General features: G+C 36.5%; 1 protein-coding gene across 3 annotated transcripts in view; it reads right to left on the bottom strand.

Annotated features, from left to right (window-relative positions):
* Nucleotides 1-22159, bottom strand: part of EPHA10 (EPH receptor A10) — a 501782-nt gene that overhangs the window by 432213 nt on the left and 47410 nt on the right. For all 3 annotated transcript variants that reach the window (XM_075195414.1, XM_075195415.1, XM_075195416.1), the window contains exons 2-3: nt 7117-7181; nt 3783-4452 (exon numbers count right to left, since the gene is read on the bottom strand). In XM_075195414.1, coding sequence (XP_075051515.1) covers nt 3783-4452; nt 7117-7181 — 735 coding nt within the window. The remainder of the gene's footprint in view (nt 1-3782; nt 4453-7116; nt 7182-22159) is intronic.

The raw sequence follows: 22159 nt of genomic DNA, 5'->3' as shown, positions 1-22159 counted from the left end.
CAATGAGTGGTCTCTAGGGAGAATTGCCACTTCCCCCGGTAGACTGGGGGGGTCTATCAATTTTCGGGGAGTTTCCCGGACATTCTGAGAGGTTAGTCTCCAATGACTTTTATATTGATGAGCGTATTTACGTTATGCAACTCCTTAGGCATGGCTCCACTGTAAATATAGAAAAACTAGACAGGATATGCTTATGGGAATATGTATATAAGAGAGAGTGAGTAGTCATATTTAAAAATAGCACAGCCTAACTATAAAAGGATAGAGGATGAGCCCTTAGGACCAAGGGACCTTTGTCCTGCAGCTGTCTATAGGCACCAGATATATATATATATATATATATATATATATATATATATATACCGTATTTTTCGCTCCATAAGACGCACCTGACCATAAGACGCACCTAGTTTTTAGAGGAGGAAAAAAGAGAAAAAAATATTCTGACCCAAATCTCATACAGTGCTGTCTAGTAATGCAAGTAAAAATGGATATGTACAGATAGGCCACACAATAGAAAAAATAGAAAGGGGTATCCCGTGGTGTAATAACGTAGGCTCTTTATTATTAAAGTGAATATAAAATTAAACACTCACATTTAGCGTCTAACTGATGTGCATATAAAGGTTTCTTTGGCCGCTATTCCTAAGCCATGCGATGGTGCCCCGTAGCTATTACTCAACCACGATAAGCAGGACCGAGCTTCAGATTGCCCGGGGAATCTCCGCGGCATCAGAGGGGGCGTGGCCTATTTCATGTATGCCTCCAATTGGTCCCAACACGTCACTGGGAGTGACTCTATTCGCTCCATAAGACGCACACACTTTCCCCCCCACTTTTTTGGGGGGAAAAAGTGCGTCTTATGGAGCGAAAAATACGGTATATATATATATATATCCTTTATTATAACAGAGCACAGATTTTTAGAGATTGAGTACTCAGTGATTAAGAATTTTTCTTCAACAACATTTTACAAGAGATGGCAAAGAAATTGTTTGGATATTTTGTTCTTTTCATTTTTTTTTACCATTTAGTCTTTTTATTGATACAGCTATAACCTGGGGTAGAAACAGAATTATTGCAATAGGAACTATTGATTGCAACAATAAAAATGCTTAGGATGTGTTAACCTACTGGTTAATACGCAATATTATTTAATGCCTTCTGTGAACTACTATTTACCTGGCGGCATTTTGAATCAATGTTTTAGGAGAAAAGCAAAAAAAAAAGGGCAAATTTGCGCCTTAACAAGACCATGTTGCACTGGAAGGAGAGGTGAATTTAAAATGTGGAGGCAGTATTTACCTTGTGTGCAACTAAGTAAATTAATTGGCACCCCTTGCATTGTAACATGGTTTGTCCAGGAGCAAATTAACTCCTTTGTTTTCTTTGCTCTTAACTCAGCATTAGGTCCTCAGTATTTGGAGCATACACCTGCAAATCCCATCTCATCATGTTATTCAGCTCAGCATGTAGACAGCCTAGCCAAAACTGCTAGGGGCAGCTTTAGGCTATTCTCTAGTGACAATACGCATGAGCATATTTCCATTTTATTTATTTACATGAGGTAGGAAAACCAATAGTTCATTAAAGAATAGATTGCTAATGAATATTACATATTGATAACTAAAAATCCCATACACTTTATGCATTTATATGTTATCTCCATAGACATCTGACCCATATTCACAGGTATCAATAAAGGTATCTGCCTTTTAAATTGCACATTTGTGCAGTAATCTAAAAGTCCAGAAAACTTTTTCCCTGTTTCTTTGAACAGTTTCTAACAGTTTCTAACCTCTTCAATATAGAAGATAACTATTTTATCTTATAGGTATAGAAGGCATTTTATTTTCCCCATGGACATCTATCAATAAGCAAGCCAAAATAACTGGCAAAATGTTTTTATTAAATATACCATGGCTTAAATATTAATAAAAGAACAGAGACTTTGAACTAAGTTTTGATCATGTGATAATACCATTTATTTGCAAATGTTAAAAATAACAAATGTATTTCATACACAGGAAAAATAGGAAGGTGTTTTCCTTTGTGTCATCCTCGCTGTATGAAACTGGTTAACCAAACCTGCATTTACATTGTTGGCTGGTCTTAGGATGTAGAGTTATGACCATAGCTGGGAACATTCTAACTGCACCCTGAGATGCTTTGCCCTATGGAGCCTCCAGGATCAATATCATATCAGCATTGAGAGAAAAAGCAGTAGGATTTTTAATTTGTGTTTCTAAAACGTTGGACTAAAAACACCACTGGCTAATTAAACCTTATTCTTTTGGCTGATAAGAATGCAGTTACCAACATTGATGTTCTAACAACTGCCACTTATCGCAAAGAAAATGACACCAACAGCAAGTCAATAGAAATATCAATTAAAAGACTCTAGGTTGAGTGACCCTGAAATTGGGGCCAGAAACCCTGAGCCACTTTTATGTACCTAAAAAATCTGCTGGCCAAGACCATAGGAGTTCCCAGGTATGATTATAACAGGCATGTGCTACTTATGCTCACAAAAGGCAATTCTACAAAGAGTGACTAAACATTTCTGCCAGATATCTAGCAATCTGAATAAAACTGAGGTAGACTCTAGAAATAAGTGGACTAAGTGCTTGATGAAAATCTTAAATGTAAACTGGATTTAAATTACTTAAAATTACATCACAACATGAAAATATTTCTTATATGAATGTATATTGTATATTTTTCACTAGCTGTGACCAATAAATATTGCTTACCGAGAATGAATACAACACTTTATAAAAATCCCAGTATGTACATTGTTGCTAATACTAAAGGCTATATGTACATTACTGATAATACTCAGCTTACCAATGTTGTCACTTACATTTGCATAACTACAAAATCATTTGCCTAATTGAGATTAAGTGTATTGTATTAGTAAACTAATATTAATCTTCCATTATTTTGCATATTACACAATTATTTCTTAAACATGCACACATATTACAATCGTTATAAGTATAATGTGTAATATGAATTCTTCCTGTCATGAGCACAGTTTACCAGCTACTGCTGATTGGACAATATTGTCACATAACAATTATGCGCTTGGCATGCTGTCTACCTGGCTGAATGTGTACACACAATAACAATGAAAGCAGCTTCATCTGTGGTATGTGCTTAAAACTTCACTCTGCAGGGCTGAACTCCTTCTAATGCAAGAGTGTGTGTGTTGTTTCTTAACGCTGAAATACACAGTATGCAGATTAAATAAAAAAAGGCCATGATACGGGAAAGTAAGTATAAAATGTGTATATAAAAGGTATAACTATTAGGGAAGAGGTAGCTTAACAGCAGGAGCTTCAGCTAATAGCATTTTTCATTCAGCCCAGCAGAATGCATTTTAATTGTCCAACATAATAAGGCAGTATTGTCAGTTTACTTGTAATAATGTTGCTATGGTGACAGCAAATTTCGCCACAAACCACTGTAGATACCTTTTGGTGTCTGCTTTTCAAAGATGATGATGTGCTTCAGAACAAAATGACCATTTATATACCCTATCATAGTTTCCTCTAAATGGTGTTAATATAAATATAACAATCACAAAGGATTATTAATCTTCAGAGCTAAACAGATCAGTTGTATCCTATGGTCCTAATCAATTTTACAAGCTGACTTAACTGTGTAGTCTATAAATAATCTAACAAAGTTTAACATTAACTTGCATTTTGTCTTCTGCAAATTAATCACAATTAATTATCAATCCAGCATATCTATAGAGACTATAAACTGAGTTTTACCTGCACAGCTACCTTCCTTTTCTTCAAAGCCAGCACTACATGTACATTTTCCAATAGGGACCAGCCACTCCCCCTCTGCACTGCAATGCATCCTGGGTGGATTATCCAAGTCTATTTCAGAGTTATTGACGCAAGTCCCCCTAACTTCCACTAGAGTTGAAAAGGCTGCCTCTGCCACTGTGTCCGGAAAAACTGCCAGGTTCTGGACTGTGGAGAGACACTTTTTATAATAGACACGTACAGAGACTAGGGCAACACAGGCCCCCACATCCTGAAATCCCAAGTGAAAGCCTCTCTTGTTAAGATGTCCAATCTCTCTTACTTCTGTGTTTAGCTTCATTTTGCGTTCTCCTAGATCCCCCTGAGTGAAACTTTCATCAGCTGCGATGGTATCGATTTTGACATACTTGCTTTCCTTGATGTTTTTCCCAAGATCATAGTCAGATTCAATGTAATAAAGATTAAAAGTCTCTTTGCATGTCCCCACTACCCCGGGAATGCTGTTACAGTCCCTTAGGGTGAACTTGAGTTCAATAAAGATCCTTTGTCCATTCCGTCTCGGGATCCAGCCTGTCTGCAGCCAGTTGTTCTGATTTGGCTCCATGACATTGCATACTTGATAAGTACGAATGGGCTTGTAATTCTCATCAACACCGCTGATTTCCTCCCACTACGATGAAAACATGAAATAAGAAAATGTGTGAATATTATTGTTTTTTCCTTTCTCAAACTAAAGAACTTGGCAAACTTTTATAAATTCCAAGAAATATTGTGAGTCTACGACAGATTGTTGATTTTATGAAAATTAGGTTTAAATTATATTTATGGTACACCATTTCTAAACATTATAAAATGCTAATCCATAAGATTATTATCAGAAGCATAAACTATTTACTAATGTTGTAAGGATTGAATTAATTGTTTCAATGAATCAGTTGAGTTTCCATGTCTGTTGAAATCACTAGTTAAACAAAAGCTTCATGACAAGCATCTAAAAAGGATATTTATGTGCTGTGGATTTTGGGCCTGAGTCATTAAGGAAAGTAAGACAATAAAAGAAGTAAATGTTCCCCGGGACAAAACATGTTGCAATATAAGGAGTGCAAATTATAGTTTATTATTTTGCATATGAGTTCAATGCTGGATGTTTTTTCATGTAGCACACAAATACTTAATAGCTTTATTTTTACACTGAAATTTAAAGTTGATATAGGACATGCCCTACCCCAACTATCAGAGGCGGGCCCCCCGGGCCGCTGGGTTAGACACCTATTAGGGCCGGGGGGTAGGGGGTAGGATGGCCGGCCGCCCCCCGGATGCAAAAAACTGTTTCTCCCCCCGCGGCCGCATCCGATGTCATCAGATGCGGCCGCATCAGCGCACAGGCGGCCGCATCACATGACAGGGGATGTGGCCGCGTCATCAATGACGCGGCCGCATCCCCTGTAATATGATGCGGCCGCCTGTGTGCCCCCCGGCCATCCCTCTCCCAGCCCGCGCCTGCCAACTATGAATCTATCCCCACAATTTATATTTACCTCCCCCTTCAATGCAACATGGTTTTGCCCAGATGCAAAGTTACTCCTATTTTATGCTTTGCTCTCCTTAATGACTCAGGCCCTCTATGAGAAACACATTGAGGAAATAGAGGAAATGGCCAGGCAAAGTTACTGAGTGTTTGGGAAACAGCTTTAACTTTGCTGTTTGTGATCCTATATTGAAATAACAAACTGGTTGCACTGGTCAGGTCTTAAAACAACTTTCTGAAATATTTTTATTATATACTATAAACACTGGTGGTTACACTCTCTCTGTTTCTTTCTCTGATTTTTATATGAGTTATCAAAGGGAGCAGCAGTGGCCTTTACTGATCAGCATTTAATAATATATATCTGGCTGTGTATGGCACTAGTCAACACTATATTCTTCACAGGCAACTTATTTATGCTCTCTGTAATTTGCTGAGGTAGAGAGAAAATCTAAAAATAACCGACTGGCATTAAAGGCTATTTTGTAGGCTTACCACCTTTTCCATGATAAAATACTGCCTTTCATTCATACTGATCCTGTCCCAATTCAGTTTCCTATAAAATGTTCTCTCTGGAGAATGCCTCCTTCTGAACTTTATGTATACCCTGGAGGTATTTCAAAGTATTCTTCATAACCTTCTGTCTGCCTAGACTATAAAAAGAAGCTTATACTGAGAGGAAGAGATTGAAGGGCAGCTCACGTTCATTCAGGTTAATGGTGACAAGTACAAGCATAAGTGCAGCATTGACTGAGCTCAGTGTATCCAGGAAATTTAACACTACACATTGTGACTTGGGGAAGAGGTACACATGCTCATTCTATCATATTATTTGGTTTTAAAGCAACGTTTTTACATGGCTCTTGAGACATAGGAGATAATATAATGGAATGAGACATCATACAATTATAATCACTACGTTCAACTGTGACCAAAGCTTTAAGTGTATTTATTCACTTAGATGATTTAAGAATATGGTGCTCACTGCTGATCTTTATAAGTGTAAAATACAAGAGGTTGACCCATATTAAGAAGTTTGTTAAACAAAAATATAGAACAAATACTTAATAAAAATAAAGTATTGAAGTATGTACAAAATGTTTGTATTCCTATACATATCTGCATTCAGGAATGATACAATGTAATGAATACATGCACAGTTATATCACCATAAAATATTGCACTTTATTTAAACAGTAAGTAACAGAACATTGCTATGCTGTTATACACAATATAATTGTGAGACTTAAGTAACATCAGACTGTTGCTGGAGTTTGTGTTGCTCAAAAATCAACAGTTGCTGAGCCGCTGTCACTAGCTAGCTGAGCTTTCTTAAAAAGAGCTATTTTTGAGGACATGAATTATTCCCTCTACTGGAGAAGTGTGTGCTAAATCGACCCCTATCATTGTGTTATCCTTGGCCCTATGCAAACCCACAAGTATTGTAGTCTGCATGTGTGGTTAGGTTTGAGTGGCAGGAACTGCGTCAAGTAATGGAAAGCTTCAGAATCCTGTGAGTTAGTAATGCAAAGTATAAAACTCATCATCATCATCATATATAATGACTGCTGACTTCATGTCATCAGTGCTGGAATGTAATTTAAAAGATCACTGTCAATAAGTTAAAATGTGCATTGTTAATGATATATGAAAAGTAATGATTTAACTGAGTATGGACCATGATTACCCAATTGGCTGAAAGCCTGGTAGCCTTATACATGGAAGAGTGCATAATGTCAATCACCTCTTGATACAGTTGTTAAGCAACATCCTTCTGTATACTGAACTGTTAAAATGGACACTTACTCCATTAGATGGGTGTGAGGTCCAGCCCAACTCAGCCTGTGACTCTTTGGAATCCAACAGAATAACTGTAATAAAACACATTGGGAAAGATGACGTCATACAGTAAAACATCCATCACCATTACAGTTATACAGGAAGAAAGTGTTTAAACCTTTTTAAATAAGAACTGAACATGTCTTTAGACAAAACCGGTGTTCAGGATCTTCTCAGAATTGTGTATGTGGTAAATAACAGTTACTGTGTGGAAATAACTTAATATTTACCATTGGCTACTACATGTGGATAAAAATGCTTCTGAATGCTGCATTTCATTAGTTAGAATAACACAGTGTTCAGAAACACCCCTGTGACATCAGCCTAATACTGCTTAGCAGAGGCAGTTATTGATGTCTTTGGAAGTAATGAAATGTCAACAATTACATTAATTCACTGCCAACAACTTTCTGAGTGGGAGCAGCCACAATGCCTTTTTTTATTTATTTTTTAATGAAATTGCCAAAGCTATTTCCGGGACAATAGATATGATCATCTGCTTGTAAGGTATTTAGGGGTCAAAAGGCAACGCAAGTGGCAGAAAATATCTTAAAGATCTGACAGGAAACATACATTATTTTTGTTATTGTATTGTATGCTCACAATAAGTAGATACAAGAATAAAGAGATGTTGGATTAGTTAGGCAATATGTTTCACATTATGTACATGCTGAAAACAAAAGCAGAATACACCTTTAAACAGATAAGAAAGAAGTCAGCTAGAGCGAGTACACACAGTAACATATACTTGTTTTCTTAATACAATTTAGCAAGAAGCCACTTGGACTGTTTAAAGAAATTAAAGCATCTATAAAAGATGGATGAACCTATTTTGCCCTTTTAAACTCTGTTGCGAATAAGCTGACTAATAATGATCCATGGCTGGCTTCAAAAAAACATATGTCACAAATAAAACATGCATGCTCACTAATTTTCTGGATGTGCATGTATATACTACATCACACAATAATGTGTGAAAAACAGTACATTCAATAAAATGCAAAGATTTGATTCAAAGTAATAAGCGTTGAACTGGGCTCTGAAGTAAGCCTTAAATGTATCACAGAGCTGTTGGTTTTCATGTTTTTTTGGCATATATGGTCCGAAATTAGCTTATGCTTTCATAGGGTTATTTTATTAAGGCTTTTGTACTAACAGATTTTGATTGAGGTACCATTAGCTTCACTACATTAGAGAGTGTATCTAATCAGAAGTACAAGTTAGTTATGGACTTATATAGGCAGAATAGAACTTTTGGGACTATTACCTATTATTCACAGTTCCAAAAAACAAAACAAAGAACATTGTATGTCTTACATGAAATTGAATTAGTGTGTATTCAGTAATGGTAAATTAATTCTATCCCACCACACACAAAAATTGACAAAGGACAACACAATCCCTATATGTTGCCATATTTCTGAGTTGCATCAATGGTTTTGTTATCATCAACATGTTGTGCATATGTTGCAAGACATTATGTTTCTGTTTTTTTATGTGAAACCTACCTAATCAACCCGTTGCATAGCAGATACGTAAAATTAAAAACTTAGTTTATAAACGTAAATTCATTTCCAGGTAGTTCTATTATGTTGAGTGCAGTGCTGCATATAGGACGTGTGTTATCTAACAAACAAATTATTAGCCGTAAAATATTCTAAACACTGCCTCCAAGACTGCAAGCTATTTTGCACCTCACTGCTTGCATATGACACCAGCATACCTCTTTTACTCTTCTGAATTCATATTTGTTCTATTGCAAAGATAATACAGAAAAAAAAAAGAAAAAGAAAATACAACATCTCCTTTTATTGCACTAATGAGATATGGATTGTTTGCTTAGCTCCCGTCTTGCTATGCCTCATCTTGACAGAAGAACCATGTAAGTTCTAAGTAAGCAATAAAGCAGGAGGGATGCTCCCTGTGTGCACAGGATGGTTTCAGTCAATGCGTCTACCGAAGAAAAAGCCTTTCAAAGGACACAATTTCATTCATTATTAAGATACGCTCAGTGTCTTCTGCAAAAAAACTCATAAGCAGCATGTACTGTACTGCATAAAATCCATAATAGTCTGGGACAGTATCAATGCTCTCATGCGTTTGTGGCGCAGAGGTAAACGGATCTATTTACTCTTAATATATATATATACTGTGTATGTATATATTTATATATATATATATATATATATATATATATATATATATACATAGATATATATATATATATATATATATATATATATATATATATATATATATATATATAGATAGATATATAGATAGATATACATAGATATATAGTTTTTATTTCTTACTCTTATTAGATTTTTGTTAACTGGTGCAATGTTTATTGGACTTTTATACACAACAATACCAGTAAAACATCAACATAACTTGAGGGAAAGCAAGACTAGGATTATTAGATTTTTTTTAAAAGAAAGGCATCTTTTGTACTTTTGTTCTGTTGTTTATCCAAGCAATGTTAATTCACAATGAAGTTCTCTCTAAAGAACTGTTACTGTCATTTAACAAACATTTGCGGCTGTGATTTTCCAGCATTTATCAAAAAGATAAATATTAAATATTTCTAGGATCCAAGCTTAGTAACAACGAGAGTTACATAAAATGAGAAAAGGTCTAGTTTCCTGGCATTTACCATTGCTTCATCTATAAGTAACATCAGAATATGTTTCTGAAATATAAAAGCTACTTTTGTTACTTATTAAATGTGACAGATAAATATTTGAAGTTCATATATACGTTTATCGGTTTGTGTATATGGTGTACATTTATAACAGTGTGCTTTACAAATGAGTGAAATAATGTGAAGTTATTGCAGGTTTGTTAACTAGTAAAAAAAACATCTCCAATAATAATATATCATTCGTGGCAAAGTTTTTTTTAACATAAGAGTTGAAGAGCGCAAAACATTGTAATCATACATAGAAAAAAATACATATGTCATTACATATAATAATTGTACTTTGAAATTGCAGTGCATACATGTTTCAACTATTAAGCCCTTTGAGTGTGTCTTTCCTAAATTAATGAATCTTTCAATGAGTGGTCCTCCCCTCATATAAGGCACCAATTAACTCACAATGCAATTCCATTATGAGAAGACTAGGGGGTAAATGTAACAAGCTGAGATTTTTTTCGGCGGGTTTGAAAAACCAATCAGATTCTAGCTATCATTTATTTAGCACATTCTACAAAATGATAGCTAGACTCTGATTGGTTGCTATAGGCAACATCTCCTCTTTTCAAACCCGCAGGCAAACTCTCAGCTTGATACATTTACCCCTAGATCTCAAAAAAGCTGGTAGATGACCAGTAGGGTAAAAACTGTTCCAACATGTATCAATATTAAAGCAGTAATTAAAATATAAATACAAATATTAATAGAAAATAAATATTTTGCTTTAATGTTTTAATTGATGGTAATGTTTTGTACATAAATCCCTGGGCACTAAAGAGGAAAGGTATATTTAAAGTTCAAAGAATTTTTCATGACAATACTTTATTGCATAACAAATAATAAGTAATTCCCTGTGCAAAACCTATACATAATGTTCCACTGCTAGGAGTGAGCCACAAACTATAGTAGGGGAGTTCAGCACCATGGAGAGCGATTACACAACAGGAGTTTCAGTATATATTCCCACATTCTGGTCACACCACGGCTTGTAGAAGATTACACGTTGCTTCATCCTATTAAGATGTATGAATGCACTGAGCTGGCAAAGATTAGCTTATTATTATAGCATAATATTTCTACACACCTACTAAAAATGCAAATTTCAATGGACATATATCTAAACCGTAAATGCACTTGCACATAGTTCTCATTATGAGCATGTAGAGTATAATCCAAAATCCCATACTGCAGAGAATAATGCATTATCAGGTTTATTTATTAACATATCTATAATTCAAATCTGCAAAAACTCAACTTTAAACTATAAATTATTTCTGAAAAAGGGGTGAAACATTCTATTCAGTTATTCATTGTTTGCAAGTTTTTTATATTTAAATTGTACATATTAGGATTTTCTCTAATGATACTTTAAGCCGTGTGATTATATCAATATATTTAACCAAATACTGATGATTGTTGTTGTTGACTGTATGCATCCAGTGATGTGTATCTCTGCTGTTTTCCCAGCTCTCCCCCTTGACAAAGAGTGCTTGTAGGGATGTTTGTGCACCTTTGAGTTCATGTCCCTTCCACTACTGAAGTGCACAAACAGATTTCCACTGGGATGGTAAATATTTGATCATTTCCTGTATGTATGTTAAAGAAAATGTTTTTGCTTGAAAAAATACTTTGAAAACATATTATTTATTTGCTTTTTTTATTCTATGACACATTTTCATGTCTATGTTCAGATTCTGGAACTGTGCATAAACAGGGAATGATACATTTTTAAAAAGTGAATTCTGATGTCATCACTTCGGTGTCGATTAGGAAAATGTGTGATCTATAAGAAATAATGTACCTACTACTGTACATTATTATGAATATTATAAGTCAACACAGAGATCTCATACCTGCCTAATGCACTGCAGCTTTTATATGGTCACAGAGCTCCTTGGTGACTTAAGACATCCTTATAATTTACAAAAGGGTTAAATTATGTTCAGTTACTAAAACTAAAACAAGTGGATGTCAGCATAAAAAGTCTAGGTTTAAATGGGTGAGGAAATATAGCAATGTTTTTCATGAAGTCATTATAAAAATCACAAGCTATAAATGCTGAGAATCTTTCACTCCTACATTCAAACTATAACAAGTTAAATGTATGCATCTAATTTCACATATAGGGGATTTTGATACCACAGTCTTCCCAAATCTATTTCACAGGAGACTTATATGAATATTCTGTGCTGCCGGGGACCTTGCTCCTTCCACTACCAAATTACAAGTCTGTGCTGTGGTTTTGGGACTTACCTCCATTCCCCTTAAGACATTATCACATTGCCCCTAACACATGCAGCCCTGTCCTCATGACCATAATCACATAAGTGGACAAATCATTGTCTGCCACAAGATCAGCACACTCATTCCAATGATCTGATTGGCTACAGACTGGTTTAGCCCCACCTGTTTTAAAAACCCGGAGCAGTCCAAGACTGATAAGAAAAGTTGCTCTAACCCTACTCAAATTCACATTAAATATGTATTCAACTATTAGTGATATCTTTGTAATGATTTCAACTCTTGACTAGGTAGTTCATTATAAATAACTTTGATTGATGTTTTAAGTTATTCAAATCTGAATTCTGTTATTGTGCAGGTTGAGGTGTGAAACTCATATTAAAGCAAATTGTAAGAAATACATCAAATTAAAAGACTTACCTAAAAAAATTTTTTTTTTCCATAAATAAATCCTAAGTATGGGCTTCTCTTAGTATGATAATATTATAAAGTTAAATATGAATTTTAACTTTGAAAGAACTCATTTGTAAGCCATTATGAGAAACATAAAGGAAAAGTTTAAGTGCATATATATATAATATACAAGTTAACCCGTGCATGATACTCATGCATTCTAGTCAAATCAAGCTACTTAAGGTCTTAAAAAGGTTCTTGTCATGCATTTGGGCCTAGTCCAGGCCTCCTCAGGGAAAGAGCTTTACTTCCCGACGCAAGCGGCCTTTTTAATGTGTGTTCATGAGGTAAAATTACCTCACGAAAATGAGTTTGACCCCTCAACTCGTAAATTTAGCCTTTACTACCCCTCCCACGGGGGGAAGGGGGGATGATGGTAGTTAACTGACTTCACTATTCTAATTTTTTTGTCAAATAATGTCAGTATACCAAATTTCAGGTCAATTGGATGAGTCCTTTCTGAGAAAATAGTTTTTTCCACACACATACACACACTAACACACGCCGCTACACATGTGTGTTCATGAGGTAAAATTACCTCACGAAAATTAGTTTGAGCCCTCAACTCGTAAATTTAGCCTTTACTACCCCTCCCATGGGGGGAAGGGGGGGATGATGGAAGTTAACTGACTTCACTATTCTATTTTTTTGTCAAATAATGTCAGTATACCAAATTTCAGGTCAATTGGATGAGCCCTTTGTGAGAAAATAGTTTTTTCCACACACACACACACTGACTGGTATTGGCACAACTAGACTGAGTCTAACGCACCCACGGTGTTCACCAGGGACCCCTGCAAGGAGGTATGGACTTGGCTGCATGAGGTGCGCAGGTCACGGTTCTCCCAGTTAGACACCAGTGCAATGGAGTTTATACAGGAATGGTGGAACAACAGGTTACAAGCCAGCAATGGCGAGGTACAAAAGGGCTGATACAGGAGAGTTGTCAGGGGTAGCTGAGGTCAGGAGCCTTGCGGACAATGAGGTACTGAATCACAGAGCAAAGGGATGGTCACAAGACAAGCCAGATGTCAGAATCCAAATAGCAAAACACCGGAATGGAATAGGACACTGTAAGGCTGGAGATTGGAGAACCAATAATCTGGCAAGGTACATCTGAGAATGAGGTTCTTAAATAGGAGGAAGTAAGCCCTGACAGGAGGAGAGTGATTTTGGTGGTTAAAGTGCAGCTGACCACAGACAGAGCCTAGAACAATCGCCCCAATGCCTAGCAATGGGACTTGGCTGAAATGCGCATGTGCGCACTGTGGGATGCAGAATCCAAAAGAACATCACGGTGCTAGGCAATGGGACGTGAGCAGGCAGTAGGACAGGCGACTGTTCCCTGGCACCTAGAAAAGTGCGGAGACGGTGCCTGACACTGGAATTTGTTCTGTAGGGTAAGCTATAATAAAATAATGAGCGTGTGCATGTTCCTGAGGTACCTCACCATTACTTTACTACCAAGTGGAAGCAATTGAAAAAGCTACTTTTATAATATGTGAATTCTAAGGCACCTTCTCACCAGGCCCATGACATAATAATAATGTAACAGTAATTTTGCAAGCCAATGCACTTTGGCAGAAATCTAGACTGCACATCAGCTGCTCACTGAAAACTAACTTGCTTAAATGAATATCGCTCATGAAGCTATAGGAGGCTATGTATTATTGTAGTCACCTATTGGCACTCACCCTCATTGTAGCAAATATGAGTTTTGCATGCTCTGGATCATTTTCTACTCTTCCTTTCCAAAACATATTCTCTCCAAACGGGAGCAGTCACCACAGTCATGTGGCTCTAGGCAAGATACTGGTTTAGTCCCCCTTTCCCTTTTCTATTTCTCCCTATGTTTGTGACTGGGCACAATGTCATTGCTATCAGTGTGTTTCTCTCAGTACTATGTGCTTCTCCTGGTATGTATATTTGCTTAATCTGTATATCTGCAAATATGACTAGGTTGAAGAAGCATAAGAAGGGGAGAGAATTGAAAAAGGTCGTAGTTGGGTTACTGATACCATTAATAATTATAATATAATTCCATTTGTTCCAAATACTAATAGTAATTCTTAGTAGTATACTATATATGTCATTCTGGATGTCTGGACAGTTGTACTGTGTCACTTCCATGAGCCATTAACAGCTTTATATGTGTGTCCTGCGTTCTTACATTTGCAGCTACCAGTGTCCTAAACTTAAAGCTCATAACATTGATGTAGAAGACTGTTTACAAGGCCATGCCAGGTATGATTCAAAGTGTTGTCACCTTGCAGTGCCTCTGCTGCACAGTTCTATATTGCCTGCTTTTCACCAGTATTCACCAGTGAAAATTCTCCATTCCCAAGCATTATGGTGCTAGACCTTTTTTATAGACTAGAATACTGATGAATTGGCCCAAGTATGGTGTGCTTTTTGGAGCCATTGACATTAGGCTTGAAATGCCCACAAGTGTGTCAGCTACAACAGTAAGCACTTATATAACAAAGAGCTAATTGATATATAGGTAGAATTTTTATGTACTATTGAATTACAAGATTATAATGCATGGAGCCTGGAGCACAATAATTACCATCTGTTATGATTTCTAGTATGAACTCCATGGGGAATGGAAGTGTTTGAATAAAATGAAGTATGTTTATTTAATCAGATAAACATAGAAAACCAACTGATGCAGAGAACCTGTGAGCAGTAACTCAGTATAAGCAAAGGTCAGATCAAGCTGCAAGTCTGGATGGTAGAACACAGTGAGCACAGGAGCAGACAACGGGCACCACGTGCCTTTTGCTGGAGAAATGGTATCACAGACAACAGGCAGAACACAGCTAAGTCCAATGGAGCAGACAGCAGACATCACGAACCTGAGGCTGTGAAGTGGAATCGCGGATCAAAGGCAGATTCAAATACCAGGCAAAGGTCAGTCTAGGCAGCAATATACATAGTCGGGGTCACAGGCTAAAAGGGTCAATACGGGCAGCGATATGCGAAGTCGGGGGTCACAGGCAAGGGTCAAACCGAAGTAAGAAACTGGAGCAGGTTAATTATAAGGATAGCAGACAAACAGCAGCAGCCAGGAACACACAACGAACTGCAAGGAGCAATGACTGAGGCAGGTATATAAAACAGTTGAAAAGGTGCAGGCAGTAATCAGGGAAGGAGGTTATCGCCTACAGGTGTAGTGGAATGTTCAAAGGTAAAAAAGCAGCACCTTTGGTGGAAAAGAGGTACTGAAAGCCATTTACATACTAATGGCAAAGTGCTAACACCATCAAATAACTTGCTTACAAAATCCACACTCACTCAGCCAATTATGGTACAGTAATAAAAATCCACTAAGTGTTTCAGTTAAAATAATTATTTTCCCCGGATGTGGTAAAACTGCTTAGATAAAATGAAATATATTATTTATTGATTTGCAGAGTTATATTATATATACATTACATAATCTACTATAAAAATGCCTAGTGGAGTGTTTGAAAAAAAACAAAACAAGCTGCAGCGCCACCTGCTGGGCAGAGTTATACACTGACCTATATATTTCTTGAAGGAGAAGTGACAGTTGGGAGTGGTTGGTGGTTGCCGGGGGTGACAGTGGGGAGTTTTTAACACCTTAAGTAGCTTGATAAAGGATGTGGCGATGAAAATGAAGGATGAGGTGATGGAGAAAAATGATGAGGTGGTGACATGTGGAGAAAACCACGTTAAAAAAGGGCGCTTGCGTCGGGAAGTAACGCTCTTCCCCTGAGGAGGCCTGGGCTAGGCCCAAATGCATGACACATTAAGTAGCTTGATTTGACTAGAATGCATGAGTATCATGCACGGGTTAACTTGTAGACAATATGTATTAAATTGACTTAAGTGCACATCTGTAGCAACTATTGTATATCTGCTGCTTCAACTTTTACTATAAAAAGTAATACATGATATCTTGTACTTGCTTGTGCTTTACATCGTCTAATAATATTTATCTTAAATTCCCTTGTGATTTTCCTTAAAACATGTTAAGGACATTTGCTGACACTAACATATTAATGTCAAGGTATTGTGTTAAATCTTTGTGTTTGCCATAAACTGCCTTAGTTAATAAACAAATGGAAAAAAAACACGAAGACAAAAAGCACATTTTGGACTGGGTAGTATATGTCTTAGTCCTGTTGCATGCTGTCTTTTGCGTGAAATTGCTCTGCGCATGCCCAGAAACTGATTTTACACCAGTGAACGCAAGTTCATGTAATTCAAATTCAAACGCAAATGACACTTCTGATTGCCTACGATTTGAAGGATTTGCCGAGGTTGAGTGCATGCGCATTCATCTGCTTCAAGTTCTGTTTTTTAGCCATATAACTTAAGGCAGTTACAGGGCAGGTCTAAGTGCTGATTGATAGTGATGACAGATGTGTATGCATGCCAGACATGTGTTTGCAATTAAGATAAACTGTAAAAATGGATTTTATGTACAGTAGGCATTACGAACAATCATATATAATTTCATGTAAAAATAATACAAAAAATATATTTTTTTAAAATGCATTTTTATTAATGACAGTAGTATTAAGAGGTGTTAATGTATTTAATACTTTTTTCCATGGTTTCTAATGGGACTTTATGTTGCACATATGCATGTGCGTATCTTGCAGTGTGTTCTTTCTAGAGATGGTCACTGACCCCCGTGTTTTGGTTTTGGCAAAACCGACCTCGCCTGTTTTGGTTTTGGTTTTGGATCCCGATTTTTGTTAAAATCAGATCATTTGGCTCTTTTTTTATACCTACATTATTATTAACCTCAATAACATTAATTTCCAATCATTTCCAGTCACTTTTTGTCAAGTGACAAGAACACTGCTATCTCTGTTTCTGTGTGAGCAATGGCACTGAGCAATGTCACTGGAGACTGAAGAGTGACAAGAACACTGCTACCCCTGTTTCTGTGTGAGCAATGGCACTGGATCTCCTGGGGAGGGAGGTACTTATGGAATCCAAAACCCGTGAGATCTGACAATGTAACAATGATGTTTTGCCGCGATTCAGATCTGAGGACGCGCGAAAATAATGAGCCGGCTCGCAAGCCTACTCGAATCCCCTAAGTTCAGGCGGCCTCGGTTTTCAGAAAACCGAGCCTGAGCATCTCTAGTTCTGTCTGGCTTCATATGGCAAGTATTGTATACCTGGATTATACTTATACCTGTATTCAAATGGAAACATTTCTTGAGATCCTCTTGTACATGAAGACAGGCATACCTGCATGCAGCTTCTGTTCGATTTAAAAAAACAACACAAATTGTGTTCTTTTTGCGTTCTTTGATGAATCGGGTCCTCTATATTTTGTTTGCAAACTTGTATTGTAATAAAATATAAGTATAAATTATTTAAGTCAAGAAAACAACAATTTTACAATGTCTTATATAGTTCTACATATGACACATTGTGTATTGCAGTGTCAAAAAGTAAAATTACTACATCTTAATAGTCCTTTTGACTGCAATATGTACTGAAAAATGAGCCTTGCACACTTAAAAAAAATAGCTTATTATTATCATTACCCTTCATTTGTAAAGCATAACAATATTCTGTAGAGCTATACAGGAGAAGATTAATAAAAAAAATATATATAATCAGCCCCACATCTTACATTTTCAAAGGTCCAGGAAAAATTGGAATTAAATCTGGGAAAATGTAAATGATGGAAAAGTTTATTAAACCCCAACACTTTAAGTGAAATAAGGGAAACAACACAAAATAATTCACAATCCTCCACATTGTATTATTGTCTTTTCTTCACCATGTAAATGTCTACAAGTGATGGCCTAACCAATAAAAAAAAGTTTTCTCCGCTCTGATGTTAACTATTTTATTATGTGTAACTATTGCAAACAAGCCAGTGTCTGCTGATGAAAATACTTTGCCTGACTAAGGACTATACAATACAGCATTATCCCCTTTCTGGCTATTGGCTAGCTTCGCTAACAGCCTAGGTACTCAGCAAGTTGAACACATAACCTTGAAATGTATTGTATAGAATGACAAAGTATGGTGCTGAGGAACCATGCCATTAGTTTAACTTCGCTGTAGCCTGAATGACTAGGAAGCTCCAACCAATGCTATTTCTCATTGCTAAGAGCCTGCTGGAAGTGACAAAGAAAACACTCATTGAGTCCAACAACATCACTCTCACCACTATTTCTTTCTACTTAACAGCAAAGAAGAGCAACATGTTTTATAATTTCATTAATTTATCAATACTGCATGCAATCATTTACAGGAGTTTTTCACCTTTTAAAGCTAAATTATTTCCTAACATTATATTCTCTAATCAAAGCACCTATTTAACTTCTAGGTAACTAGTTAGGTCTTATGGTAGCTTCCCTGCTGCATCATATAGCTGATGTCACCTGTTTTCAAAATCACACTATGCATTTTTCCACTATGGAACTTTAAAATATTGGGAGATTAATTGTGCGATGTGGTTAGTCTTCTCTTCAGCTCTCTCTGTGGATAACAGTTTCCTTTGGCATATGTAATGCGGATAGTAGCAGTGAGTGAAGTTGGGGCAAAATTTTGCTTGATTTCAGTCTCAAGCAGAACCGACTATTTTGCGGAGGTACATAGTTTAAGCCATACAATTGTCAAGTCTTACTTTTGCTCTGTTGGAATGTGCAATGCCATTCCATGCTGTATTTTTTAAATTTAAATGTTGTGGGCTTTACAGACTATGAATAGCGCTGTGATGGTGAGGTTGGGGTAGGACTGGAGACACCAGACTAAATTCCACCAGTGAAACATGCCCAAATTTGCAGTCAAATGCTGGTAACTATATAGTACTAACAGAAGCAGATGTCTTCAATGTAAATATTAATTATTCAACAAATAATTTATATTTAAAATATGTATCCATTTAGCACACAATTTCTATTTTAAAGATAAATAACAAATAGGACATAAGTTACCCTATGAAAGATTCATGTCTTTGAGGCATTGGGCGTTATATAGAGTTGGAGACAATTTCCGTCTAAGATTCAAGTGTAAAATGCATCTGAAAAAAAGACACATTCTACATAGTATGCGGAATCGGACACATCTTGGCTGATTGTCGTCATTATCAATTTGTGTCTTACACCAGGTGTAGAGCACCCACAAAAGATTTATTTCCTGACAGTCGTATCTGTGACCAGGTCTACATCGGCCACGTTTACTTGAACGCACCGCTACTGTTTTTGGCATAAGTTTGCATGCCACTTGCCTCCCCCTCTTTAGGGGGAGGGAGCTCTATATGCAAGATGCGACTGGCTCTGCATACAGACCAAGCGTAAGTCTTTTCTGTGGGAATGGGCAGTAGTGAAATTAGCATTTTACAATATGCAAGTTGGCTGATAATGGACCTCTATATGAGGTCCATCATCTTCACAACTGATTTATAGTTTGCATAAAGTGAACGCCTATATGTCTGTTTTAAAATAACATTTTAAAACTTGAAAGATGTTAGTATAAAATAGGAACAGAAGGACAAGGTGCACAATAGTGTAGTATTTTAGAAAAACAGTTGTTCAATGCTATAGATATGTATGTGCGTACCAAAAAGTATATAGGTAGATCCAAAAAAGCAACTTGTCACCAGAAAAGAAATGGATTAAACCAGAAGAAGTACCAAAGGGAGTGTGTTTTTGGAAAATTGACAAGCAATGCACACCATCCCCCACTCATGTGCAGCTTCATATCAGATATACTGTATAATCTTTTAGGCTTCTCTGTGTAAACTCAGCTGATCTGTATCAAAAAAAGATTTCCTCCGGGTCCAAATGGTACCAAAAAGAGTGTTTCTCATAAAAGGCAAACAGTGCACACCATCCCCCCTTATGTGTAACTGTGTACCAAATATAAAATCTTTAGGGCTTATCTGTAAAGATTCCAAAAATCTTTATCAGGACAGGTTTCCTTCAATCTCCAATGATATTTATGTACTGGTCATGCATTACAGTGTCTCTCAAGAAGCATCTGACCTCCTGAGAGTTTACACAGATAAGCCTAAAAGATTATATATCTGGTAGGAAGCTACAAATGAGTAGGGGATGGTGTGCACTGCTTGTCAATTTTCTGAAAACACACTCCTTTTGGTACGTCTTCTGGTTTAATCCATTTCTTTTCTGGTGACAAGTTGCTGTTTTGGATGTACCTACATACTTTTGGTACGCACATACATATGTATAGCATATAGCAACTGTGGTTGCTAAAATACCACACTATTGTGCGTCTTGTCCTTCTGTTCCTATTTTAGATCAATTCTAACTACACCGTCTGGTATATTTGGGGGACTGGCAGCCGCCGGACTTTGGAAGTGTATATAAGGAATCATTGAATTTAATTTGCATTACTAATAATTGTCATGTGCCTTTCTGTATCATATTTGTTATACCTGTCAGATGTTAGTATAGTTTAGCTAATAGCTGCATGACATTATATTGCCAGTTCTTGAAAACAAACCTTGTAATTTGTCTGCAAAGTATCAAAGGAGCTAAATGATGTTTGTTAACATTTCCTTTTATCTCATTATATAAAATAACATAGGAGGCAAACCCAAGATTGAATGTGAGCATAGTATGAGGTGCAGCTTACATATTGGTACCAGGTTTGTCTCCTGTCATGCTAGTTGTATGTACATACACAGTAATACCACCATTGGTGTTTTCCTGTAAAGCTACAACTGAACAGTATTATATTATTTTTCAATAGTCACCTGTTAAAAAAACAGCCCTACACTAATGGATAAAGTATTGCATATTGTAAAGCCATTGGTGTTAAATTATATTTGATGTTTGATAGTGATTTCACGTCCTACAACAACCCAATGCACAATAGGATCAATAAAAGGATTTGTACAATGATGAGGCTAGCAATGAACAGCCACCAGCCAACGGCTCTTCCATATGTCTTACATAACTGTAATAGTTGTTTTAGCTGGAGACTGGGTAAACTAAAGGTAAATTGAAGTTGTAATCATCCAGAACACTATTTGAGGAGGAGAAAGCTGTGCCACAAATGTGCTTGGAATCAAAACATACAATATGTTTCATGGCCAATTCTCATATCATAATAAACTTTCTCATCCGACTCGCAATTTCTCTGCTTATACCCTCACACATCTGGTCTGGAAATGGTAGCTGGGGATTGCATTATGCTTCTCTATCTGCTATTACACAAGGTTATCTCCGCATCACTGGCCCTGCCTTGCCTTTAAATGATTTATACCGATGCTATGTGATTGATACCAGCTATTTAACAACGCTCCCTTAGGAGAAGAATTGCATTCAAACTTCTGCACAGGAAAAGACAAAGCAGAAACAGTACAATATGAAGGTATTTCCAATCTGAACATCACTGTAATAAATAACATAAGGGTACTGTTGGTCTGTTTTTGCTAAATTGAACAAGTAACACAAATAAGTGTTTTTTTTTTTCATTATTTTACTATGTGCTTTTGATGTTTAGCAAAGACAAAAATGAGATTGATAATAATAGGTGTTTTTATTATTATTATTATTATTATTATTATTATTATTACAGGAAACCTATGCAAGCATGTGGAGAACACACAAGTTCTACAGATATAGTGCCCTTATTGGAATAGAA

Source organism: Mixophyes fleayi, chromosome 2, assembly GCF_038048845.1.
Source record: "Mixophyes fleayi isolate aMixFle1 chromosome 2, aMixFle1.hap1, whole genome shotgun sequence".
Taxonomy (NCBI): Eukaryota; Metazoa; Chordata; class Amphibia; order Anura; family Limnodynastidae; genus Mixophyes; species Mixophyes fleayi.
The sequence above is the reverse complement of the archived record's forward strand: the minus strand, read 5'-3'. Positions and strand labels throughout refer to the sequence as shown.